The 27372-nt window shown below is 47.9% G+C and overlaps 1 protein-coding gene across 1 annotated transcript; it reads left to right on the forward strand.

The window, feature by feature from the left end:
• The first annotated feature begins 4399 nt into the window (after nucleotides 1–4399).
• Nucleotides 4400–27030, forward strand: LBP (lipopolysaccharide binding protein). The gene is made up of 15 exons (XM_045886255.2): nucleotides 4400–4523; nucleotides 6374–6488; nucleotides 7649–7777; nucleotides 10754–10909; nucleotides 11508–11571; nucleotides 14410–14473; nucleotides 16515–16606; nucleotides 17101–17277; nucleotides 18615–18674; nucleotides 19932–20099; nucleotides 21323–21390; nucleotides 21899–21941; nucleotides 24383–24446; nucleotides 25274–25350; nucleotides 26986–27030. Exons 1-15 carry the CDS (start codon nucleotides 4400–4402, stop codon nucleotides 27028–27030), a joined length of 1446 nt encoding a protein of 481 aa, XP_045742211.2.
• The last annotated feature ends 342 nt before the right edge of the window (nucleotides 27031–27372 follow it).

Here is a 27372-nt window from a genome sequence, read left to right on the forward strand (position 1 = left end):
GGAACCTGATGAATCAGAATTGCATTTAGCAAGATCCCTGGTATATATATACCACAACTTTTTTATCACTCATCTGTTGATAGATTGATTGATTCCATGTCTTGGCTACTGTGAATAATGCTGCAAAAAACATGAGGGTCTCGTTGAGATCCGATTTTCATCTCCTTTGAATCTGTACCCAGAAGTGGGATTGCTGGATCATAGGGTAGTTCTATTTTTAATTTTTTCAGGATCTTCCATTCAGTCTTCCACAATTAGAAAAGGTTAGCTGCACCAATTTACATTCTGACCAACAGTGCACAAGGGTTCCCTTATCTCTACACCCAAAAGTTCCACACACACACACACACACACACCACAGTGGAATATTATTCAGCCATGAGAGAGAAGGAGGGCCTGCCATTTGCCACAACATGGATGGAACTTGAGGGCATTATCCTAGGTGAAATAAGTCAGACAGAGAAAGACAAATACTATATGATCTTACTTATATGTGGAATCTAAAAAAGCCAAACTCATAAAAACAGGGAGTAGAATGGTTACCAGAGGCTGGGGTGGGGGAATCTGGGAGATGTTATTTAAGGAGACAAACTTGGAACAAGTAGGTAAGTCTTGGAGATCCAGTGTGCAGCATAGAGATTAAAGACAGCAATTCTGTATCATAAACTTCAAAGTTGCTAAGAGACTAGATCTTAATTGTTCCCATCACACAAAAAAAATAAAATAATTACATGACCTGGTAGAGATGCCACGTGACTCCAGAGTGGTAATCATATTGCAAAATATTAATGTATCAGATGAACACATTGTACACCTTAAATTTATATGCCAATTATATCCCAAAAATAAATTTACAAAGAAATAAACAAGATTCCCCGGGTGATTTGAGAAACGCTGTCATGGTCTAACACCTTTACCTGCATTGGCAGGCAAGGAAAGTGAGGATCAGAGGGTGTGGTTTGTCCCGCATCACACAGCCTGTCAGGAGCAAAGCCTAGACAAGGACCTGGGCTTCTTTGCTGCTAGTCCTTCCTATTTTATGGCTCTGTGTTTTGGCACATTCGGTTCCCTCCTCCTGGACTGCCCTCTGCTGTCCCCTCTGCAAAACGTCGATGTGACCTTCAGGACACAGCGGGATGCTACCTCTCTACAAAGTCTTCCTCTCGGTGGCCCCCAGAAACCCCTTTGGTGGCAGAGCATGGGTTGCTGTGTATTTATAGTACTGTCTTTTGTAACCTACTGTCCCCACAAAAGACCTGTACAGACTTTGGCAAAGAATTCAAAGCTTTCCGCAAGAGGAAGGCATTTGCTGCAAAAGATCAGTAAGTGCAGGAGAAATGTTCGGTGTGCTAATTGCATCCATCAAGGTCCAGGCAGGAAAAGAGAGCCCATCTCAGTTGGTTCTTGGGATTTGAATTAAGGGGCTATTTATAGAGGTGGGGGACAAGCTTAAGGACACCGGCAGAAGATGCTGAGGGACCCAGGAACTAGCATCCCTAGTTTCTGCCTTAAAGCAGCAAAGACAGGAGTCCGGTGTCCAAGCCCAGGGAGGGATGGAGCCATGGGTGAAGGGTTTGGGGGAGTGACACAGTCATGGGTCAGACTGAGATGCAAAGCATGGAGAGAGCTGAGACCTGCCCTGTTCCCTCTCTCTTCCAGACCTCTGACTTCCTGTCCTACTGCCCTTTAGCTGAGCCCAACTGCAGATGAGGAAATTGAGTCACGGAGTGCCCAAGGTCACACAGTGGGCAAGTCAGGATTCAACGCAGGCCAGGTGGCCCCAGAGTCCATGCCCTTAACCTCACACAGTTTCCTGCTTTTTGTTCATTCCCTCCCTCAACAGTGATCTCCTAGGTGCCACTTGATATTCCAGACACTGCGGTTTCCAAATTCTGGGTTTTCCAAACTCTTTCTAGCAACACTTTAGTAATCAGAATGCATCAATCACCAGCAGCGGATGGACAGCCAGGGAGAAGAAAGGCCCAGGAGTTCCGAGCAGCCTTGCAGTCATGCTGTTCCCGGAGCCTCTGCTGGGTCCCAGGTCACCAGGAGGGACCTTGAGCCACGGGCGGGCACCTGTGGGGGTGGAGGCCTGGCCTAGCGTCATGTGGCACGCTGGCTGGCTGGGCAGGTGTAAGGTCTGAAGTCCACCGCTGTGGGAATTCTCACCCCTGCCAACGGCCCCCAGTCTGGGACATCCTCAGACTGCTACCAGGGGAGTGACACTGGTGTCCCCAGGCGGTCCCCCCTCTCCAAACCGTCTTCCCCTACTCCGCACGGGAGTCACCTGCCCTGTCTCCCTCATTTTACAGAGGCAAACTGAGACACAAGGAGGACACGGGTTCGCTGAGGGTCACACACCAGGCAGGAGCTAAGCCATGTCAGAACTTAGGTCATGGTTCCAGCTCCCAGCCCAGGGCCCCTCCCCGCCTCCGCAGGCTGAGTCCGGGAAGCAGATGCCCCTGGCGCAGGGGGAGACCTTGCCTGCTGCCAGGCTTTGTCCTTGCCCTCGGCTCGGCCTGGAGTGGCTCCTCCAGAGGCTGGCTCCTGCTCATCTTTGGGGTCTCAGCTCAGCACGTTACCTCAGAGAAGCCTTCCTGGACCATCGTTTTGGAATGGCATCCACAGATCTGGATTCAAATCCCTGCTGGGTGACGGTGACCAAAATCACTTCACCTCCCTGAACCTCAGATCCTTCAGCTAAAATGAGACAGAGACACATGCATTAGAGGGCCGAGAGGTATATGCACAATCAGCGCGGGGTCCAGCACAGGGCAGGGGCTCACAGCTCCTGATTTCCTGCCCCTTCCCGCCCCATGCTGCAGGGATCACGGGATTCCGCAGCCTCAGTCCTGCCCTCAGGAGCTCCCAGGCTGGGGCCGAGGGTGGTGTGCAAGGGACCCCCAACAAATCTCAACCCAAAGGACACCAACAACAGGGGACAGAGGAGCAGAGAGATCCAGACTATAGGCTTCCCTGTGTTCCACGGCAGTGGGGGCGGTGGGGTGGAGTTCTGATCTTAACCAATCCCAGTGCCTTTTATGACCCATTGGGAAGAAACTGTTACTCCTGCCACATTTGATCTGTTGAGGTGATCACAGAGACCCAAGCCAGTGTCAGGGGGAGGATACAGAGACTCCACCTTTTGATGGAAAAGAGTATAAAAGAATTTGTGGACATATTTTTAAAGGACCACAGTTACAAAAAAGCAGAGTGGTTACTGCTATGATGGAGAAAATGCAGATATTCTGGGACCTCAGCAGAGGACCTCTCTCTAATCCGGGGAAATGTGGGGGTGATCAGGGAAGGCTTCCTGGAGGTGGGGGCAGAACAAAATTCACAAATATAGGATCTCTGGGAGGGGGGAGAGAGGGGAGGAATCCCTATGAATTAAGCACAATCCTTATTATAAATTTTGTTTCCTCAATGAAATTTTATTATCTTTACTTACTGCGAATACAACATGTCCCCCAAGAAAATAAAAATTTTAAATACCAACAAACAAAACGATTTTTTAAACACTCCGGCCCATCTAAACAGAGACAATCCCTCATAACTCCTTGCTAAAAATTTTCCAGGCTGGCAAACATTGGTACAGAATTTCACTATACGGTGTCATTGGAAACTGCCCCTCATGAGCATCTTTCCAGATCAAGAAATACATTTATTTCTGCAGCCTCACTTTTAAATGTACCATAGTTAATTTGGCCAGTGTCCTCTTGCTGGACCCTGTAGGTTGGGTCCCGCTGCTTGCCTGCCTGCTCCATGCAGCGCAGCGATGGGCACCTTGGTGAAGTGGCGTATTTGCACACTGATGTCAGGATGTACTGACGTTCCAGAAGCAGGACTTCAGGGTTACCAGGCATGCAAGCGTTTGAAGATTTACCAAGTTGCCTTCCAGAAAATGTTACCACCAGCAAGGTTTGAGAAAGCCTGGTTTCCCACGGGGGCATGGCAGAAAGATTTCTTTAAACTCAACTCTTGTTTGTTTAAAAAAAAGAGGTAAGAACTTGGCTGGCGCCAGACCCGGCTTTGACTCCCAGCTCCACCACTTGCCAGGTGTGGGATCTTGCGGGAGTGCCATGACCTCCCTGAGCCTCCCAGTCTGTAACCCCGGGCCTTCCCAGAAACGAATGTGGGGTCTTTTTGTGGGAAGGGTGGACACAGATTGTCACCTGGGGCCAGGCCAACCCACCCTCTGACCAGGGGCAGCAGCAACCGGCTTCTAAGCATGACCCATGACCCCAGCAATGTCGCAAGCAAGTTCCAGTCTCTGTGCCTCCCATTCCCGATGCCACGATTCCAGGAACCGCCCCCGCTCAGGAGCCACCCCTGCCCCAGGCCCCTTGCTACTTAAGGGGGGCGGGCCCTGCCAGGGCCACTGCACTGGGAATCCAGGATGAGGGCCATGGCTCAGGCCCTGCCCTCTTTACTGCTGAGACTACTGCTCACGTCCACTCCAGGCACCCTGGGTACCAACCCCGGCCTGGTGGCCAGGATCACCGACAAGGGCCTAGAGTATGGTAAGAGGATGTGGCTGTTGGCTGGACTTGGCCGACCTGCCAGGCGCCAGACTTCTCTGGAGCTACTTGGGCATGTTACTTGTCTGAGTGGGGGCCCCTACTAGCCGACAGGGAGAAGGATTTGGAGCAAGCGTTGATTTGGGAGAAAGTCTCCAGGATACAGCACAGGAGAGTGGGAAGGTGAGCTGAGAAGGGGGAGCCGCCAGAAGACAAGAGAGGTGTGTTATGAACCCAGCCACTACCCACTGACAGGGACAATTCCACCAGAAAGTTCTTGATAGAGTTTGAAAACATATGTCTTAAATCTAGAAGGCAGAATGGTGGTGACCCCCAGAGGAAGGCTGTGACCCAGAGAGGGCAGGAGGGAGGCTGTGGGGGTGCTGGGACTGTGCCGTCTCTGGTTCTGAGGGCTGGCTACGTGGCCGCAGAAACATTTAAAAGTGATCTGGTGATGTCTTTTATGTATATGTCAGTTTTAGAGAATGAACAAAAATAGGACGACTTTTTGAAAAAGATGCTGAAACAAAGCATCCGAATTCATCCATCCAGAGAGTAGGGAGCTGAGTCGTCTATACAGCACTCCCCACGATAACTGAACCAGGGCTCTCCTCACATTCATGGAACCTCAACTGCCTAATCTGTTAAATGGGGTAATAACATTTCCCCAGGTAGGGTTGTTGGGAGCAGAGGAAAGGAAATCAGGGAAGGCTTCTTGGAGGAGGTTCGGGGCGGTACAAAAGATGAGTGGCACTTGGTGAGGGACGAGCGATAGCATTCTGGCAGGACTGGCATGGGCATTCTCTCGAGGGAGGAGTGCCAGTTGGAAAGAGAGGAGGCCCCTGGTCTTCTGTGTACACATGCGCCCCTTGAGGGCAGAATCCTGGGTCCCTCATATATCCGAACAAACAACGAGTGCTAGTAAGAGCTGTTTATATTGAAATCCTAAATCAGGCAAAATTTGCCTTTGGTTCCTTTCCACTGTGTGATTGATTGTACCATGTTCACTTAGCCAATTGGCTAGAGTTGGATATTTTGGTCCTTTCCATATTTTTAATAACATAAACCCCGCTTTGCTGTTCCAGGCCTGAGTGCCTGGTGTGGGCCACGCACCAAAGCTAGGAGTGCATGTCATCCCCCCTCACCCGCTTTGTGCTCTGCAGTGATCTCCTTTAATATTCATGCCAGCCCAGTAAAGAAAGTTCTGTTGCCGGGGCGCCTGGGTGGCTCAGTTGTTGGGCATCTGCCTTCGGCTCAGGTCATGATCCCAGGGTCCTGGGATCGAGCCCCGCATCGGGCTCCCTGCTCAGCGGGAAGCCTGCTTCTCCCTCTCCCACTCCCCCTGCTTGTGTTCCCTCTCTCGCTGTGTCTCTCTCTGTCAAATAAATAGATAAAATTAAAAAAAAAAAAAAAGAAAGTTCTGTTGCCATTGCCATGGAGAAGGTGAAGCTGAAGTGTTGCTCAAGGTCACCCTGCTAGAGAGATGCTGGCGCCAGGATTCTATCCCTCAAATCCCTACAGTGTCTTCTGCACAGGCTAGACGCTGGGAAGGACAGAACAGAGGAGCACCCACCCACGCACACAGCCCTCCTCCCCTTGTGGGGCTGCTGACAAAGGCACTGTTCCCTCACCCACAGATTGGGCACCCACATAACAGCACCACGTGAAATGCAGTGATGCTCCTGTTTCTCATGTCCCTTGGTACGCAACAGGGGCTCAATAGTCTGGAACTGTCTTTAATGCTTATAAGGAAGTCAGCCTTTCTCCCTAGAGCAGGTGGAAGCCACTGAAGTGTTTAGAGGGGAAGCAGGCAGGCAGGCCAGGCTGACTTGCAGCTTTTTTCCTATCCACAGTAGCCAGGGAGGGGTCGGTGGTTCTGCAGAAGGAACTGCTCAGAATCACGCTGCCTGACTTCACTGGGGACTTCAAAATCAAGCCCTTTGGCCGAGGGCACTTTGAGTTCCACAGGTGAGGCTCCCTTCTGCTGGGGCCCTGAGGTGGCTGGGGGTAGGGGTGGGGCTCTGCAGGGCGGGGAGGGAGAACCCCAGGACTTCCTTGGGGCAGCGATGGGGGAGTTCCTCGCAGCATTCAGAGCGAAGTCCTGGGAGGAAATTAGGTTCCCCCATTTATTCATTCATCCAGCAAATATCAATGAAGACCTACTAGCTGTGTGACCTGAGCCTCGGTTTCCTTATCTGCAAAATGGGGATGACACTGTGAAAATCCAGGCTTCGGTCTGGCCTCGGCATGTAGTCCGGGAGGGAAGATAGACCTTAAACTTTAAATATAGTAGCCCAACTGTTAGAGCTAAGGTTTGTCCACCCAGGGGAGTCAAGGAAAACTTCCCAGAGGCGGTGGCATTTGAGCTGAGTCTTCAAAGGATCATTAGACATGGACGGCTGATGCCAAAAAAAAGGCGTAAAACACTTGTGGAGGAACAGGCGACGGAGGAGGGCAGTCGAGTCACAGCTCAGCACCCCCTGCCTGCCCACTACCATTGATAGCTCCACTCATTCTTTCTTTAATTCAGTCCATTAGCAAACATTTATTGAGCCCTACCACGTGCCGGGCATATCAAATGGAACTTGACCACTGTTTTCCCACTGACGGCCCCACAATATGTGTCGTCTTGGTTTGCTTCTCCCAGCACTTTGTACCTTTTCTTGGGGCCAGCCTCAGCCTTCCCTGAATCCAATCCCCACCTGGATCTCTCGAGGGAGAGGATGGCTCTAAGAAGGAGCTGCAAACCCAAAGGGGTGTGCCGATGTGCCCTACTCCAGATCCCACCCAGGATCATGACATTCATGGGCTCTGATCCCGACGGTGTGACTTTGGGCAAATGCATCTCTATTTCCCCCTCTGTAAACAGGGAACAAGAAGAGCGCTGACCCCTCTGAGAGGCGCAGGTGACATAAAGGAGGAAACGCGCTTAGCATGGCCGCATGGTCAGCACAGAGCACGCCTCAGGCGCTCAGGAAGTGGGGGGGCCCATGCCTGCCTGGAGCCGGCTCTGCCAGCCAAGTCCCCACGGGGTGGGAGTGGGGCGTGGCAGGGGCGGGAGCAAGAGCCCCGCTGAGGCTGGAGCCAAGCTGGGGCTGACGCCGTGCTCCCCGTGTCTCTCTCCTCAGCCTGAGCATCCACAGCTGTGAGCTGCGTGGTTCTGCTCTGACGCCCCTGCCCGGCCAGGGTCTGAGTCTCACCATCTCTGACTCCTTCATCAGAGTCCAGGGCGAGTGGAAGGTGCGCAAAGCATTCGTGTAAGTGGACTCTGCTCCCAGGCTCTTGGGCCCTTGGCCTTGGCCTTTGCCCCATCCTTCTTGGGTCCAAGGTGTTCCTAGCTCATCGGAAAGGCCCCATGGTGGATGGAAAGAGCCCACAGGGGTTGGAGGCCTGGCTCTTAGTTGAGTCTCTTCCCTTCTCATGCTTCCCTGATAGGGTTGTGGGTGACTTAAATGAGAGAATTCTGGGTCTTTTTAGTTTGCCTTCCCCAGCAGCAGACCCTAAGACAAGAATTCAAGCGTAAGTACTTTATCCGGGAAATGATCTAAGGAAACATCCACGGGGGTGGAAAAGGGAGGCAGGGAGGGAAGGAAGTCAGCTGAGCTGCCGACTGGAGCTCAGCCTTCCTGCGGACCTCTGCAGACCATACAGGCAGAGCACACCTCTGAGCTACCCCAACTCAGCCATTATGACCCCTTCTTCCTGTTTGCCGTTGGTCAAGGGGGGCTCCCAGGGGCACGAACTCCCTAGCACTTTGAACTGTTCTTGACCTCCAGGGTCCTTGGATGGAAGGTGGGTCGTCTGCTTGAGCTGCCATGCTAAGATATCACGGACTAGGTGGTTTCAGCAACACTTCTGGAGATCCAAGGTCCAAGATCAAGGTGTCAGCAGGCCTAGTTTCTTCTTAGGTCTCTCTTCTTGACTTGTAAATGACGGCCCTCTCGCTGTGACCTTGCATTGTCGTCCCTCTGTGTGCATGCACCCCAGTGTCTCTCCGTGTCCTCTTCTTACAAGGGCACCAGTCAGATTGCATTCTGGCCCACCCTGATGGCCTCATTTTTTTTTAAGTTTATGTATTTAAGTAATCTGTACACCCAACGTGGGGCTCATACTACAACCCCGAGAGCAAGAGCAGTATGCTCCACTGACTGAGCCAGCGAGGTGTCCCCCCAGTTGTCTCATTGTAATGGCATCAATTCTTTAAAGGCTCTGCCTCAAATGTAGTCACATTCAGAGGTCCTAGGGTTAAGGACTTCAACAGATGAATCTGGGTGGGGGCACAAAATTCAGCCCATAACAGGAGGGTTGACCAGTCTTTTCTGGGTGACCTGACCATATTTATACTTTATTTTTTTTTTATTTTATTATGTTATGTTACTCACCTTACAATACATCATTAATTTTTGATGTGGTGATCCACGATCCATTGTTTTCGTGTAACACCCAGTGCTCCATGCGGTACGTACCCTCCTTAATACCCATCACCGGGCTAACCAATCCCCCCTTTCTCCTCCCCTCTAAAACCATGTTTGTTTCTCAGAGTCCATAGTCTCTCACGGGTTCATCTCTCCCTCCGATTTCCCCCCCTCCATTTTTCCTTTCCTTCTCCTCATGTCCTCCATGCTATTCCTGATGTTCCACAAATAAGTGAAACCATATGATAATTGACTTTCTCTGTTTGACTTATTTCACTTAGCATAATCTCCTCCAGTCCCATCCATGTTGATGTAAAAGTTGGGTATTCATCCTTTCTGATGGTTGAGTAATATTCCATTGTATACATGGACCACATCTTCTTTATCCATTCATCTGTTGAAGGGCATCTCGGCTCTTTCCACAGTTTGGCTATTGCGGACATTGCTGCTATGAACATTGGGGTGCATATGGCCCTTCTTTTCATAGACCTGCATTGTCCAATACAGTAACTTCTAGCCATGTGTCTTCACTGAGTACTCGAAAAATAGCTGGTACAAATTGACATCTGCTATAAGCGCGAAACACCATATTTGAAGATTCAATACAAAAAAGAACAGAAGAAACCTCATTAGTGACATTTTGTGTCTGACTTCTTACATTTATCCTAAGATTTTTGAGGTTCATCCACATGGTAGCATGCATTAGTCCTTTATTCCTTTTTATGGATGAGTAATACTTCATTGTGTAGATAGACCACATTCACCCTTATTCTTTTATTTTTTTTTTTGAAAGGGGCAGGGTGGGGGAGAGGGAGAGGGAGAGAATCCCAAGCGGGCTCCACACCCAGCACAGAGCCCAATGCAGAGCTCGACCTCACGACTCTGAGATCATGACTGAAGCCGAAACCAAGAGTCAGACGCTTAACTGCCTGAGCCACCCAGGCGCCCCTACCCTCATTTGTTTTAAAGCCTGCGTGGCATAGATGCCCATGACTTACTGAACCCGTCCCTACTAGCTGACATTTAGGTGGTTCATCACTTTTTGCTATGACCCATGCTGCTTCCATGAGCTGCCCCACTCATATATCTGGGCGGGAAGAGCTGCAGAGTAAAGCCTTAGAAGTAAAATTCCAAGATCGAAGACATGTGCGTGAGGATGGATCCCAGCAGTCTGTATTCCAGAGGTGCTCTTCCCACTACAGCCCCTGGGACCTCTGTTTACCCATACCTGCTCAAACTTCAGAACTTGCATCCGACAGGTGAAAACTGGCATCATTGTTATTTTCATTTTTAATAATGTTTCATATGCTTATTTGCAGTTGAACTTCCTGTTTGATATCTTTGATCCCTCTTTTTAATTTTTTTCTTTTGGGTTGTTTTGTCCTTTTCTTATTAATTTGTATGAGCTTGTTCTTTGTGTATTAAGGAAATTAGCTCTTTGGCTGGCTCACCATGCAGGGTCTTTCTTTCTTTCTTTTTTTTTTTTTTAACTTTGAATATGGCATTTTTTTGTTCACTGAAGTTTTAATTTTCTATGCTGTCAAGTTTATCAACCATTTCCTTTAAGCCTCCTGAGACTTGAATCCTACAGAGAAAGGCTTTTGCTCACCCGTTCCCAGAAATAACTAGACCCAGGCTTTCTTCCTGATCTTTTATGGTCTTATTTGTAATAAATCTTTACTTTGTAATAACTTTCCCAATTAAATTTTTATTCCAGCTTCACTTACTTTGGGGTAAGAATCGAGCTTCATATTTTACCCACAAATGGTGGCTGATCTTAGTCTAGGAATGGATGAATTCTTCTCTTATCTCCTCCAGGAAACTACACGGCTCCTTTGATGTGCAGGTCAAGGGCATTACCATTTCGGTCAACCTTGTCTTGGGCAGGGAGCCCTCTGGGAGGCCCACCGTCACTGCCCCCGGCTGCAGCAGCCACATTCAAGATGTGGAGGTGGACATATCGGGAGATTTGGGGTAAGTCACCACTGAAACACTGGCCCGCTTGACCCCTGGGTGCAGCCTGAGGCCCATCCAGCCCAAGGCCTGGCCTCTGATAAATATATATGTCCAGGTGTAATGCAGGGGCACATCACAGGCACTTGGAGGTCATTCTTTGGGGGACCCTGCTGAGATTAACAGATGCAGCTTCGAGCCAGGAATACTGGTGGGGACCACCATCAGATGAATGAAATCTGTTAGAGGAACACAAGGGCTTTTGGCCTCCGGACAGTGTGTGGACAATGTACAAGTCTTCGGGGACATATTTTTGAGCCTCAGTTTCCTTGATTAGAATATATGGATTCTCAAGCCTCTCCCCTAAATCTACTGAATCTGATTAGGGGCAGCAGGTGGCTGGGATGCCAGACACGCTGAATCAACGAGTGTGCTGGGATCTGGGACTCTGCATTTTCATCCTTTCCAGGATTCTGAGACACAGCAGGGTCCCAGGATGGGGTGAGGAGGGCTCCCTTGTGGACCAGCCTGGTCAGAGGCCAGGGCCAGGCTTTCTCTGCTGCCTCACTGTCCCTGCATTCAGTGGTACACAGCTGACCGTCCACTGTTCTCTCCCTAGGTGGCTGTTGAATCTCTTCCACAACCAGATTGAGTCCAAGTTCCGCAGAGTATTGGAGAGCAAGGTAGGAATGTCCAAGCTTCTGGCATCTGCTGTGTCACTCAAGGGCTAGGTGGACACCTTCACTGGCCTCTGGCCCTGGATGGCCAGGCTGACTGGCCCAGACATATTTAGGCCCAAGGCCCAGAGAGGACAAATCATTTGCCCAAGGTCATGGAGCGTGGCCAAGCTGGGGCAAAATGTAGGTCCCTGGACTCCAAGTGTGTTTAGTGAGGCAGAGAATGTTCGATGTTCAGCCAATGGTAAAACAGCGGGAGCGAACAGAGACTCCTGCCCCTCCCTCTCCTTGACCTTGCTCACTGGCCCCCGCCCCCTAATGCCCTGCACTCCACAAGGCCAAAAAGGAAATCAGCACTTAGGTGCCTGCAGACGCCAAACAGGACAGTTGGGAAATGTGAGAACCAGATTGGAGCCCTGGTTCCTACCTGGCTGTGCTCATAAGCACATGCCCTGGAGGGGACGGCAGCACAGAGTGTCATTTTTTCCCATTAAAAAAATGTGAAATCTCCCAAATTTTGAAATCTCTGACAAAACAAAGAGGTTTCATGTTAACAAATACTTCACCCCAAAAATCCCATTTCTGAGGTATCATGGACCGGGAGCTGTGTCTGTAGCAAAGACTGTGCTTCGGAAGGGAGAAGGTCATTAAGGAGGAAAGAGGAACACACAACACACGCACACACACACACACACACACACACACACTCTCCACTGAGGCCCACGGCTGGTCTTGTGCCCCTGGTGGTTGAGGTGGGAATAGCAGACAGACCCTGGAGATGGGGAGTGGCAGACTGCATTCTGTTCCTTTTCTTGTTCTGGGGTCCTGGGGTCTAGGTGAGCCTGGGAAATATGCCAGCCTCCTTCTTGAGCACCTCATTTCCATGTTGCCATGCTTTTCTTAGTAGGACATAGTTATCTTCAGCGGTGTGCATTACCTTGCTGGTGAGGAGCTGAGTCAGCATTTGAACTTCCTAGAATATGGAGCAGCTTATACCAAAGGCCTTCTAGGGGCTGGGTGTCTTGGGAAAGATGGAGATCTCACTTGATCCCTGATCCTTATGGGTCTTCAGAAATTTCCTTCTTCTAGGAAAACGAAGAGCCTGGTACAGGATCTTTCAAATTCCCCACTGATGGTATCTGACCAACAGGGCTAAGAATAACCACTTCCTGCATGTTTGCTCTCTGGGCCATATAGACTCACTGTCTCAGCCCCCTCACCCTCCAAAACTCCCTGGGAAGCACTTGGCCTTGTCACTGTATCCTGTGGGTGAGGACTCAAAAGCAGGGAGAGATTCTGCAAAGGTCACACAGCCAGTGGGGGACTGGACAGGATTTGAACCCAGGTTTTTTAACTCACCTACAACACCCTTAACCTGCCTCTCTAGGAGGTCCTGTGATGAGTCTGGGACTGAGGGCCGAAGGCCTTCCCTCCCCCATCAGGCAAGTCCCCTCAGGGGTGGGGCATCCGGGGGGGGGTGCCTTTAGGAAGATCTGATGGGCCCTTGTCTGAAGGAAAATCAATAAGAGAACAGTCTCTAGTTGAGGCCAGCAGTTTCCTGGTTCCCGTGAAATCAACTGTGACTGTCCCTCACCACTCCATTCTTTGCTTTTTGGCAACAACCTGAGACCAAACTCCTTTGCCAAAACTAAGCTGTCTGCAAAGGGAGGTTAAGATTTCACCTCTTGCCTGCCCAACCCCCAGCATAGAGCTTCCCCACATCCCCATGCCTGATTCATGTCTGCTCACCCTTTTACCTGCCCTTAAAATGCCACCTCCCATGCTCATGGAGCCCCCAGCCCCCATATACCTCTCCTTCCTTATATACGTGGATCCGTCTGAGCAGAAGGTGGTGGCCGCTTAATCAAAACAACTTGTACCGTGGGGACACACACACACATGCACGAACAAAGAAAATATTTACATGTAACTGCAAATGTTTTAAGATAAAGTAAATATAAATCCATTTGTCATATTGTGACACAGGGCCCAGAACTGTTCTTTCAAAATAGTCTCCTGATTGACATTGGACTTTGTCTTTCGCGCATAAAACATTGATTTGCTACAAATTCCAGCTCAGATTTCTTTAACCACAATGAGAATTCAAAGACATTTGCAAAGCAATCCCAGTGCCGAATCCTTCTAGATTTTTATGATTTTTTTCCTCCTAAGCCTTTTCTTGTGCACACCAAGAAATTTCTCTAAGCAGCTCACCTTTCCCAAGTACTTAGGTTTTCTCAGTCATATTTCATTGGTTTACACAATAAATATTCCAAGCGATTATGAGAGCAAATATAGCCACCAGATTTGGGAACACGCATTCCCTCATCTTGAGAAGCAAGGCACTCAAGTGGCCACCACGAAGTGTGTGGGGAAACGTGGAATACGGATCCATCCAGCCAACCTGTGAAGTGATGATATTTGAGAAGTATCTACTAAGTACACACTTACGTATTTCTACTGACCGTCTAGTTCTGCTGTTCAATTCTAAATTCTGGGGGGGGCCAGCACCTCCCAAAGGAAAGTATCTTTCAGGCTGGAATTTCAGGCAGTGCCTCCAGCCAAGGTACCCTACCCAGCTGGGTAGCTGACTACCTAGCTCAGATGTCCAGCTCCAGGAAAAACTTGGAAAGGTCCGGATGGGCCCCATTGAGGTCCACATGGGGACCTGCATGTTTTTGATCATTTCTGTTTCCTGGCACATGGCACGTGATGAGCACTGATACATTTTTGTGGACTCAATCAATGGGCTAATATATGAACGACGATGACTACAGCAATTAACACAGTGGCAGACCAAAGCTGGGGGGACCCGCTCAGGCTTTCTCCTCCTGTGTTTTTCAGATTTGCAAAATGCTCCAGAATTCGGTGACCTCAGACCTACAGCCTTATCTCCAAACTCTGCCAGGTAGGCTACTCCACCCATCCCCGGGATACTCTATTAATTTATATAAGCACATAAGCATGTCTTATAAAACATTAAATGGGACAGAAGTATAGAAAATAATAATTTTTTAAATTTTTTGTATTTTTTATTTTTAAAGATTTTATTTATTTGAGAGAGAGAGAGCACAGAGAGAGAGGCAGAGGGAGAAACAGACTCCCCACTGAGCAGGGAGCCTGATGTGGGGCTCGATCCCAGGACCCTGGGATCATGACCTGAGCTGAAGGCAGATGCTTAACCGACTAAGCCACCCAGGTGCCCCAAAGGTAATTATTTTTAAGTATCCCTTCCTCCCCAAATTTTCTTCCAAGAGGTAACCTCTGTTTGGGGTGTCACCCCTCAGATATTTTCTTTTGTATATAAAAATATAAATATACATGATCATTCAAACATGCATTCATTATATATTCCTTTCATTCATGAATACATGTGTATGTGCCAAGTTATGAACATATATCAGTCTACACATAGTAGACATTGTTTCTTTTGTAACTTACATACCTTGGATATCTTTCTATATTAGCGCACATAAATTTATCTCATTTTTAAAAAACTTTTTGGGGCACCTGGGTGACCCAGTCGGTTAAGCGTCTGCCTTCAGCTCAGGTCACGATCCCAGGGTCGTGGGATCAAGCCCCGTATCAGACTCCCTGCTCAGCGAGGGGTCTGCTTCTCCCTCTCCCTCTGCCATTCTCCCTGCTCATTCTCTTTCTCAATAAATAAATCTTAAAAAAAAAAAAAAAACTTTTTGTGGAGGTTTATAGAGAGAGAAAAGTGTTCAAGTCATAAGTGAACAGCTTAAAGAATTTTGCCAAACTGAGCACAGGCACGTCCCCGCTCCCAGCGCAGGAAACAGAACATGATGGGGTTTTCAGAACCCTTCCCAGCTCCTGCCCCTGCCCCCCACTGAAGGAAAACCACTATCCCAACTTCTCCCAGCAAAGATTAGTTTTGCACTTTGTACGCGAATGGCACCACGTAGTATTTTGAGTCCTCTATCAAGAGCAGAAGGTTTTCTTTGCTCAACTTTAAAAGATGAAGTTGATCCATACTGCTGTGCAGAGAGAGTTCATTCATTCTCCTTGCTGGGTGCCGCTCCTCGGTGTGGGTGTCCCTCCCTTTGTTTATCCATTCTGCTGTTGAAACCCATTTGGGGAGTTTCACTTTGGGGCCATTATGGGTGGTGCTGCTATGAATATTCTAGTACATATGGACACATGTCTTTGGGTATATACCTAGGAAAGCGAATGCAGGCTCATCTAGCAGACATAGGTTCTGCATTATCGGATCCTTCCAGTGTTCCAAAATGATTGCCACAGACTTGGTTTTAGTAGCTGTGTAGTGTTCCATCCTATGGATGTGTCTGAGGTATTCTGTGAGGCCCTGGCCCCCGGGCCTTACCCTCACTTGTTGGCAGCTGTCTTTCAGGGGAGGCTCAGGCAGCCACAGACAACCTAGTGCATGGGACACAGGACTTCCATTCCCCTACGGCTTTGGAGGGCAGTTTCTGGGCCCTCTGGACATGGCCTGACCTTCCTGGTTATTTGGTCTGTGTTGATAGGAGGCCAGTTTCCCTGAAGATCAAGGCCTCAGTTGGAAACTGGGGAACAATTCGCTTGATTGGAGAATTCTCCCCATTCTATGGCTTCTTTGGCATGAAGCTCCAGGTGTGGAGGGGCTGTGAGAACTGGGCTCCTCCTGCCCTCAGATGTGTGTGTGTGTGTGTGTGTGTGAGAGAGAGAGAGAGAGAGAGAGAGAGAGAGAGACCCTGGAACCCACTCAGGCTCCAGGAGGAGCATACCACCCCCTTCATGGCTAACCCACCAGTGGGACAATAGAACCATGTCCTCTCTTTCTTGGAGGAGCAGCTCTTTGCTCCGGGGCTGGGCTGGGTAGAAGGTCTTGAGGCAGAGGGGCAGGGGGCCTTGAAGAATGTGACAAGCATGTGGATCAGTCAGAGCGCCCATCACCTGGCTCCTAATCCTGCCCCTCTCCTGGTTCACAGTCAAAACAGAGATCGACAGTTTCGCTGGTATTGATTACAGTTTAATGGAACCCCCTCGGGCAACAGCCCAAATGCTGGATGTGATGTTTAAGGTGAGAGTCCTAGAGCAGGGGTGTGGGTAGGCTCGGCCCCAGCGTAGCATACCCTCATGGCCAGCCCTTACTTGGGGCCTCCCATCTTTCTGGCTTCAGGTCTGTCCTCATCTCCCCAGGGGTTCCAGCTGTGTTGAGGGCAGGACAATATGGAGTGGTGGGGATCAGGGCTCCAACAGTTGTCTTACAAGCCTTCAGCCTTGAAACTCACCCTCATCCCCTCCTTCCTCTTGACCACCATGCAAGTGAGGTCAATCAGAACTGGGCTAGGCGGTGCAGAGGGTACTATGGGTTAAAATGCCAAAGTTGGGGAGCTTTTCATTTACAGATTCTGGACACACAACACTTTGACCCAAAGGAAAATACCTTTAATGGTAGTTTCAGACAGTGACTTGCCAGTGCCCCCACCTCATATATAAACAACTGCCTAGCTCAGATGTCCAGTGCTGGGGTAGACTTTGAAAAGTTCAAATGCATCCTATTTCTCTCTCCAGGGTGAAATTTTTAACCGTGATCACTATTCCCCAGTCAGCTTCCTTGCTCCTGTCATGAGCCTTCCTGAGCAATACAGCCGAATGGTCTACTTTGCCATCTCTGATTATGTCTTCAACACAGCCAGCATGGTTTATCATGAGGCAGGATTCCTGAATTTCTCCATCACAGATGACATGGTGAGGATGGTGGCAGAATAGCACTCACAAATGACAGGGTAACCTGTCCTTCTTCCTTCTTTCCTTCCCACCTCGTTTACATCAATGAAATAGGAAGTTACTGAGAAGAAAGATTCAGACAAGGAAATACATAAATTAGCACAATTTCCCTTTTCACCCTGGCTGCCAGGAAGCTCGAGTCAAAATCCTTTCTCCCTTAGAACTGTGAAAGATTATGACTTCCCTGTCTGGATTTTACTTTTGCCCCCATCTAGACCTGTTGTTCTAATTCATATTTTCTCTCCTGCTTGGTTTGTAGAGGTTTAAAAAAAAAAAAAAACTTTAAAAAATTTAGTAAATGAGGCAGGATAATAGATACACTAATAAATGCATAAAGTTATATTGAATAGGAAATTAAGACCAAGTTAAAAGTAAAGCACAGTTACAACACCATGCCCATAAGTTGATTTTTTTTTTTAAATAAAAAATTCTACTTGAGAGCTTCCTTGTAGCCAAAGTAGAAAAGGTCCATGATTTAGTGATTCGTGGTGAAAGGAGAGACAAGGTCTTCCTAGGACTTACCTCTGAGACAAGTGTTTCAAATGGGGCTTTGTATAAGGAATATTAAATTTTATAGTGGATTGCATCTTTAATAATTCTCAAGTTTCTTTAAAATTTCTGGGTTTCAGAAGATTATTTCTTGTAGCTTTTTGTCAAGCTGAGGCCTCGTGAACAATGTCAGGATGATGAGGGAAACACAGCACAGCCCCACTTGGATGGTCCAGCTCGCTCTGATAATAGATGGGGGCCCGTCAAGTGGGTGGGTGGGGTGGCTTGTGGTCTTTTGGGTGATTTCTCACCCTTGCACAGGCCTTTTGCTTCTATTATCATGTTTGAGTAAGGCACCCCACCTGTGGTGCTGTCCTTTCTTTTAGTGGATTGGTCAGAATAGCTGTGTTTTATAACAGCTATGCGCTGGGCCCTGTGTAGGCGCTGTGTTTACCCCACCCCATTTACCCCTCATGATGACCTGATAGGCTCAGAGAGGTGAAGGGACTGGCCTGTGACCACACGGGAACAAAGCCAGGAACCATACCTAGGTCCTTATGTCTACAAATCTCACCCTCACGGACCCTCTGAGTGTGTCCCACGTGTCACCTATGTGCCAAGGAGAGCAGCCGGGACCCTGGCAACTGGTGCTTGTGGTGAGTGCTGGGCAGGCATCTCACTATTGCTATGGCAACCCAGGTAGTCAAAGAAGCTGCAGTCTTGAACATTTCCCCCCTCCACCTCCCCATCTTTCTCAGACCTTCAGTTCCTGCGGGAGCACCCTAAAACTTTGTGTCTCTTTGCTGCAGGTTCCCCCTGGCTCTAACATCCGGCTGACCACCAAGTCCTTCCGCCCCTTCGTCCCCAGGGTAAGCCTTCTCTCAGACCTTGGCAGGAGCAGGCCAAGCCCACTAGCCTCCAGGAGTTTCCCTTTAAAACCACAGAGCTACTCTCGGCTTAACTAAGAGTCAGAAGGCCGGCAGTGAGACCCCCAGGGAGGGCAGGGCCTTCATTCTGCTGGCTTCGGGGCCCCTTCTCTCCAAAGCCCAACAACAGAGGCCTGAGCCCTGTGTCTCTGGGACCCTGGGTTGCCCAGTCTTTTGCCGACGATATCTGAAAATCCCAAGGAGCGCCAACATGTCCCCTCAAATACACCTTAGTTAATAACATCAGACAATTACAGAGGGCACACTAGGGACCAGGCACTGTTCTTGGTGCTTTAAAAATTATGTTTTGACCAGATAATAAATTCTCATGGTTCAACATCCAAAAGACATAAAAGGTTCTAGAGTGGAAAATTTCCCATCCACTCCTGGCCCCTAAGCACCCAGTTCCCATCCAGAGCCTACCTCCTTCTGGGAATATTCTATGTATATGCCAACAAATGTTGTGAATCTTTTCCATTTTTGTACACAAATGGGGACATATCATACACACCATTTTGTACCTTACTTTTTTTGCCTCACTGTTCCGGGAGACCATTCTGCAGAGGTAGAGAAGGAGCTTCCTCACTCATGTTCTCATGGGCATCCAGCCTGCCATCATATGGACTCACCATAGCTGGTTTAACCAGTCTCCCAGGAAGGACCTGGGGTTGTTTCCAGCAGTTGCTACAGCAACTCTGTCATCACAGGGCTAAGCTCCTCATTCAATCCCACAGAAATCCACTGTCCTCTCCCCCACCTCCCCAGTCCCCTCCAAGGCGCAGCTCAGACAGGCGGTCATGTCGAACATCCAAGGCTTGACAATACTCATCCTGCCCTTTGACTCAGCAATTCCACTTCTAGGAACGTACCCCTCCCCCCAACAGCCAAGGGTATTCACAGGGATGATCATTATAAGGGCAAAACCTTGGAGACCACCTGATGCTCACTGTGGCTAGATCAGTTACAGTACCCGTGCCCGATGGAACCCAATGCAGCCGTGAAGTACATATACAGACTCCAGATGTCTGACAGGGCAAGATAAGATCTCCAGGTGCACCATTAAGAGGAAAAGGAACAGAGCATTTTGTGAAAATAACATCAATCAAAAAGCATTCTCGGCTTTCTCTGACTCCCTCGGGATCCCCCTGGCAAACCTGCATATTTCCTTCTCGTGACATAATATCCTCATTCTGCCCCCAGTTAGCCAGACTATACCCCAACATGAACTTGGAGCTCCAGGGAGCAATGGCCTCTGCCCCATTCCTGAACTTCAGCCCTGGGAATCTGTCCTTGACTCCCCTGATGGAGATTGAAGCCTTTGTGCTCCTGCCCAGCTCTGCCAAGGAGCCTGTCTTCCAGCTTGGTGTGGTAAGGCTCAAAGCCTTTGCAAATGCTATTCCGTTTTTCTGCATGCTCTCCCCCTTTCCTTCAGATCTCAACTTCAATATCACTTCCTCAAGGAGGACTTTTTTGATTGCCTCTTACCACCTTAGGCCCCCTGTCATTTTTTTTTTCTTAAAGCACCCTATTGTTTTTCGGCATAGCATTTATTATAAAGATACCTATGTAGCTGTTTGCAGGTTTTTTTGCTTAATGTATGTATCTCCCACTAAGCAAGACGGGGCTATTGTTGGGAGGAAGGCATCAGGGTCTTTGACTTGTTTGCTCTGCAGCTGTATCTGACCCATGAAGACTACACTTCCCAGGCTCCCCTGGACTTTGACTTCTAACCAAGTCAGCCAATGGAAAACACTGTCAAGAGACTAGAGGGCGGGAGGAAGAAAGAAGCCGAATATTTCTTCCTCTGTCTTTGTCCTGGACAGAGGCTCAGGCAGTGAGTGTGTCTCTTCCATGGTGGTTCCCATAACCCTAGTCCCTACTTCTGTTCTTCCAGTCCTGGGGTGGAAGCAGCGTCCTACCTCTGCTAGTCTCTAAGTTGCCCCTCTAGCTCTCTTTGGCTTCTTGGCAATTCCATCACTTGTGTAACCAGTTCCCTATATTAAAGTCCCTCTGAGTTAAATATTGAGAGGGGTCTCTCTCAATAAACCCTAAGAGCAAAGGGATTCTGAGTCCTTTGGGGTTCCTGCTCACTGGATGTTTCAGGGTTGCAACTCAACAAGACAAATTTCTGGAAGGGTAATTGCTCCTAGATGCTATATCTGCAATTTGATTTTGTTGTTATTGTTGTCGAATTTGTTGTTATTAATATATTGTAAATTAAAACAAAATATTATTAATATTATTTTTATTATTATCACCCCTAGGACTGACTCTTAGCCCTGAGATAGCTAGAAATGATGCCTTTAGAGATCTCCAGAGATAGGCACTCTACACCTCTTGGTAGTCTGTCTATTCAAAGTTCAATCACTATCATAGTCAGAAACTTAAGGTAAAAAGTGTTCAAGTCCAAGTTCAAACATGTATTGAGTACCTATGATGAGCCTTCTGGGAGTCCACAGTCTAGTGAACAAGTTCCTGCTTTAACTAACTGAGTTGTTTGTTTAAAGGAAACAGCTGGTCCTAATAGTTATCATTCCTGTACGTGACAGCCTTTCTCATCTAAACCAGTTTTCTTCTACTGGAATTTCCAGGCTACTAATATGTCCGCCATGTTGACCTTCAACACCAGCAAGATCACTGGGTTCCTGAAACCAGGAAAGTAAGTCAGCCTCCTGCCCACATGGAGGCATTAAACTGGGTTCCTTCCATCTGGACACTGTAGCTGATTTTCTGTAGCTGGGGGTAGGGATGTGAGTAGATCTTCTTCTCGATGTTAGGGGCTGCCATTGGGGAAGGAAACTTAAATTTTACCTCAGTTGGCCCAAATCTTTTCCCCCACTAGTCCTGCCTCCACAAACTTCCTTACCACCTAATCCCCATAACTTCCAAATTTCTAAAGAATTTATTAATACTGATTTTTCTTAATCTGTAAATTTTCGACATCAGCTATATTGACTTTCTGACATACACTACCCACCTCCGCTCTGTGAGTCTTCCCAATGAGGTTGTATCACTGGTTTTGGGTCTTAAACATCTTTTCCAGTCCCATCCTTACGTTGGCTCTGTGTCTTCTCAAGCCAGTACTTCCTTTCTGGGGACCCCTACATTGCTTAGGTTTGCCATGGGCATTATGCCCCCATCTCTGAATCTTCTCTGATTCATTATAGGATACAAGTGGAGCTGAAAGAGTCTAAAGTTGGAGTGTTCAATGTAAGTTATCATTGTTTTTATTTATGAAGTGATTAAGGTATTAACTAATTTAGTATATTTACTAAGCAATGCTATAGCACCTATAGGAGAAAGTAGAAAAATGAAAAGAGCTACTCTCTGCTGTAGAAAAGTATAGAAGTTCTCGAGGACATGATACACAGGGCCAAGGAAGTTACATCCCAATAGAAGATAAGATATAATTAAATTGTCTGTTGGACAGAATTCTTTTAACTACAAGAATAGAAAACCAATTAAAAGTGTCTTAAGCCAACACGAGGAATTCATAGGGTCATAAAACTAAAAAACAAATTAAAAAAGAGGTTTCAGGCATAACTGGATCTAGGTGCTCAAATTAGTGCATCAAGAATCTCTCCCCATCCCTCCCTTCTGCTTTCATCTGTGTTGGCTTCATCCTCAGACAGGTTTTTCCCACTGATGGAAAACCTCAAAATTTTGTAGTTTAATTTTTTAAAAAAATCCAGATGCTAGCTCTCTTTAGGTGAATCTGAGTCATGTGTCCATTCTTTAGCCAATCACTGTGGTTAAAAATTGGAGAAGGCCAATTGACCAAACATGGGTTTCATCTACACTTCTGGAGCCAGGACGTCTAGTCTGAAACCATATGGACTGAGATTGGAAAGGAGGGTTCTCCAGGGGAAAATAGGGACTCTGTTATTAAAACAAGAGGAATTAATTGCTGGGCAGGCTGAACCAAGAGGTGATTTCCACAAGGAGGAACAACTGGCAAAATGGATGGCCCCATATTGAAGTAAGAAAGACAGTGGGAAAATCAATGTGGGCTGATGTGATCAGGGAGAGATTTTTTTTTTTTTACATTTTAAAAATTTTATTATGTTATGTTAATCACCATACATTACATCATTAGTTTTTGATGTAGTGTTCCATGATTCATTATTTGCATATAACACCCAGTGCTCCATGCAGAACGTGCCCTCTTTAATACCCATCACCAGGCTAACCCATCCTCCCACCCCCCTCCCCTCTAGAACCCTCAGTTTGTTTCTCAGAGTCCATAGTCTCTCATGGTTCGTCTCCCCCTCCGATTTCCCCCCCTTCATTTTTCCCTTCCTACTATCTTTTTTTTTTTTTAACATATAATGTATTATTTGTTTCAGAGGTACCAGTCTGTGATTCATCAGTCTTACACAATTCACAGCGCTCACCATAGCACATACACCAGGGAGAGATTTCTGACAAGAGGGAAGGCAGGGTGAAGGCAGCTCCTCTTCACAGGCCAAGGAGGAGATGGATAGACCTTAACCTGCAATAATTGTCTTCCTTTTCACCATCCTGCCCACACTGACCCCTCTGGCCAGCCTCCCTTTGCCCTTCGCTGCACAGACCCTCCCTTACAGATTTACGAAGTAGGAACAACCATATAAACTGTAGGGAGAGATGCAGCCCACAGGGACCCCAAAGGATGACCCCTTCCAGGGAATGAAGGAGGAAGTGAATAATGACACACTAATATTGCATCTGTGCATGGCATGTAAAAATGTCCTATGAGGTAAAACATCCGTATGTAAAGATTCACAAAAAGTCATCGTATCAGGTGTTCAGAACATGGAATGCAGAAAGCAAGAACTATAGAATCAGATAAATCTGGGTTCAAATTCTGCCCCTGCTGCCCCGTTTCTAAATGTCACTTTCATTCTGTGGGCCTCAGTTTTCTGGTCTGTGAAATGGGGGCAGTGATAGCAACTTCAAAGGGTTATTGTAAAAATTGAATCAGATGTATATGTAATGCTCTGAGCCCTATACCAGCTATATGATGAGCGTTAAAAGTTGTATTTCATAATTTTTGTTTTGAATTTTTTTTTAAATTATTACACAAGTAATTCAGGAAAATATTCTGTGAAAAAAAAATTAAACTGTAAAAAAAAAAAAATTAAAGGTAAAGCTAAGCCAAACCTTGATGTTCTCCTAGAGGAAAGACAGTTGGGTGTATAATCTTCCAAGTGTTTCTATCCCTTTGCACACAAATAAATGTGTATCTCAAAATAGTTTTATATTAGGGGCGCCTGGGTGGCTCAGTTGGTTAAGCAACTGCCTTCAGCTCAGGTCATGATACTGGAGTCCCTGGATCGAGTCCCGCATCGGGCTCCCTGCTCGGCAGGGAGCCTGCTTCTCCCTCTGACCCTCCCCCCCTCATGTGCTCTCTCTCTCTCATTCTCTCTGTCTCAAATAAATAAATAAAATCTTTAAAAAATAAATAAATAAATAAATAAAATTTAAAAAATAGTTTTATATTATAAAACAGTAGCATGATGTAGGCATCTATCTGAAATTTGCTTTTTTCAGTCTTGTTTGCCATGTCGGCACATACAGAACTACCCCCACCCCAGGGTGGCCATGTGGAAGTTCTTTGGTGGGCAAAATGGCACGTGTGGTCACGGTGTATCTCTCCTGTTCTCCACCAGGTGGAGCTGTTGGAGGCGCTACTCAACTACTACATTCTCAACACCCTCTACCCCAAGGTCAACGGTGAGAGTTGCTAGGGATTTTTCCATGTCAAGGAAGACAGTGCTCTTTGAGGGAAAAGGAACTGGACTTGGAGCTGGGAAACAGGGCTCTCCTGCAGGTTGAGTGATCTTGGGTTAATCATTGCTCCTCTTTGGGCTTCAGCGGCCTATGAGATGGGCGTTTTGAAGGTGGTCTCCTCTCCCTCCGGGGCTCTAGTGAGGGTTAGGGACTGAGGGACTCTTTGGAACACAGGAAGCCCCCTTCTAAGAGAGAAGGAGGGACTTGCAGAAGTGTGCCCCCTACACCCTGAAATGGCAGGTAAAAGACTGAGGACCAAGCTAATACAGAGGGCACAGGGCAGCCCGTCTCTGAATCCACATTCCCCAGTCAATTGCCAACTCCCTAGTCAGAAAATAAAGCATAAAGCCCTAAACACTGTTTCCACAAAGCCCTGCTTCATTTGGCTGCAACAGAAAGCAGGACGGGGGTGGAGGGCAGAGAGCAGGTGCCCACTAGCTTCTTACCATGAGCGTCTGCTGCCCCATACCTGCTACTCTTCCCATATAGCACCAGGGCTGGGAACCCAGGCTCCTGGAGCAGCCTGCCGGGGTTGATATCCCAGTTCTGGCTGTGTGACCTAGGACAAGTTACTTGGCCACTCAGTGCCTCGATTTCCGTATCGGTAAAATGGAAATAATAGTCTTATCTACCTCGTAATCTTTGGTGATCATTAAATGGGAATAAACTGTGTATAGAGTTGGCAGAGAGAAACTTATTTTTTTCTATTACTTTATTTATAGTTGTTATTTATTAACAAATCTCTCTCCATGTTATGCCTCAACCTCCAGAGAAGTTGGCAGAAGGCTTCCCCCTTCCTCTGCTCAAGGATATTCGGCTCTATGACCCTGTTCTCGAGATCCACAAGGTCAGTGGGTTCCGGTGGGCTTTTGAGGATTTGGGGGGGTGGTTAGTTTTCCAGGTTCAGAGCCATAGCTCAGTGGGCAGGACCCAGCCCGGCCCCGCAGCTCAGAAGGGGGAGGGAGACCCCAGGCATGACTAGACACCATGCCACCACCCACGTGTCCTTCAGAAGTGGCACCCCTCCTGTGGGTGACCTGGGGGAATCTCAAGACCAGCTCAGTTTGAAAACATTGCCATGGCAACAGTGCAGGTTCTGAGAGCCAGTTGTAAGTTTTGAAAATTTCTTCTAAATTCTTTTTCTTTTTAAAGATTTTATTTATTTATTTATTTGTCAGAAAGAGAGAGCACAAGCAAGGGGAGGGGCAGGCAGAGGGAGAAGCAGGCTCCCCGCTGAACAGGGAGCCCAGTGGGGGTCTTGATTCCAGGACTCTGGGATCATGACCTGAGCTGAAGGCAGACGCTTAACCGAAGGTTCATAGAACCATTAACAGAACCGACAGTTCTATCCATCAGAGACATCATTTACTGAACTATTTCCACACCAAAGAATATATCTGATTCTTCACTCTTCTCTCCACTATTCTGACCAAGTATTTTCTGGTCAGTCTGTGCCCACGGTTCAGGTTATCTTTCTAGAATAGAATCTGTAAGGTGGGATGACTGGGTCGGTAGCCCCATGAGCAGTAAAGGAGATGATGCATTGTGTCTGGTACATCGTCAACATCCAGCAAATAACAGTCACTAAAAACAGGGAAGGGCCGGGGCGCCTGGATGGCTCAGTCAGTTAAGCACCTGCTTCGGTTCAGCTCCTGATCGGTTCTGGGATCGAGCCCCACATCGGACTCCCTGCTCAGCAGGGGCGTCTGCTTCTCCCTCTGCCTCTCCCTCTGCCCCTCCCCCTGCTCGTGCTCTCTCTCAAATAAATAAGTAAAATCTTTAAAAAAAAAAAAAAAGACAGGGAAGGGCAGCAGCATGGTCAGGGACATGGACACAATGACCGACTGCTGTGTTTGAAAGACTAATATCCAACGTCCTTTTGGACCCAGGGATGCTCAACATCCTACTGCTGAGAGTTTACAAGCAGTCAGATAGCTGGTTATTTGAAGTAAGACCTGACAATTCATGCAGCTGGCCTCAGCTGGGCACATGGGAAATCATCAGAAGATTTATTATATACTCTCATGTTCAGCAGACTTTTGAGGTCATTTGTTTGATGCCCAAAGGCAAGGGCTGGATCACTGTGGGAGAGAATTGGACTTTGCCTCCAGTTCAGAGTTTCCGCCCCTTCGGGTGATGGAAACTTCCAAGGAGGTAGGAGAGTAAACCTCAGTGGCGCACAATTTTGTGTTATTCGCGAAGGAGAGAAAATTTAGGTGACACAAAGGACATTTATGGGGCCTGCCAGGAAGCAGCAGTAGCTTGGGAAATGACAGATAAATTGCCACCTTTGAGAAGGTGGCTGGAAAAAGCTGTGCTTTATGGAGACCTTGGGGATGGAGGCGCATTCAAGATTTATGCATTGACCTGGTTTCTGGCAGAGCTCATGCTCCCACCAACGTGGGCCTCCCTTTATATTGGAGATGCATTTTTTTGGCATAGGGGATGCTTTTGACAAGCTGTCCTGTCTTGTCTCTCCTAGGACTTCCTGTTCCTGGGCACCAACCTCCAGTATGTGAGAGCTTGAGAGCAGGGACACAGCCGGGGTTTGGAGGCCACAGCTGGATCGGCAACTTGCATTTCCAGATGTGCCGTGTATTCCCAGTGATTCTGGGAAGATGAAGACTTCTCTGTTCTCAGCTCCGGGGGAGAGGTCCGCCTGGCCTCTGCCCCCACACTGCTTCTCTTCAGCAGGTGCGCCCATACCCTCTCTGACTCTGGGCTTCAATGCCCCCACCTTCCCGCCCTGGCCTGGACTATCTTTAAGGGCGGGCATCATCTTTTTTAGTCACCATCTGATCCCTGTACCTGGAACTTAGTAGATCCTCAATAAATATTTATTGAATGGTTCAATGAAGGAACCAGTTGG

Source organism: Mirounga angustirostris, unplaced genomic scaffold (genome assembly GCF_029215605.1).
Source record: "Mirounga angustirostris isolate CCGP_5_RB_7025 unplaced genomic scaffold, mMirAng1.0.hap1 SCAF_10, whole genome shotgun sequence".
Classification (NCBI taxonomy): domain Eukaryota; kingdom Metazoa; phylum Chordata; class Mammalia; order Carnivora; family Phocidae; genus Mirounga; species Mirounga angustirostris.

Bases quoted from the DNA above. Each gene is read 5' to 3' on its own strand.
- LBP (XM_045886255.2), top strand. From the start codon at position 4,400: ATGAGGGCCATGGCTCAGGCCCTGCCCTCTTTACTGCTGAGACTACTG. The intron at 17,278-18,614 runs GTGAGGATGGTG...TCTTTGCTGCAG, and splicing joins TCTCCATCACAGATGACATG to GTTCCCCCTGGCTCTAACAT. The intron at 21,942-24,382 runs GTAAGTTATCAT...GTTCTCCACCAG, and splicing joins CTAAAGTTGGAGTGTTCAAT to GTGGAGCTGTTGGAGGCGCT.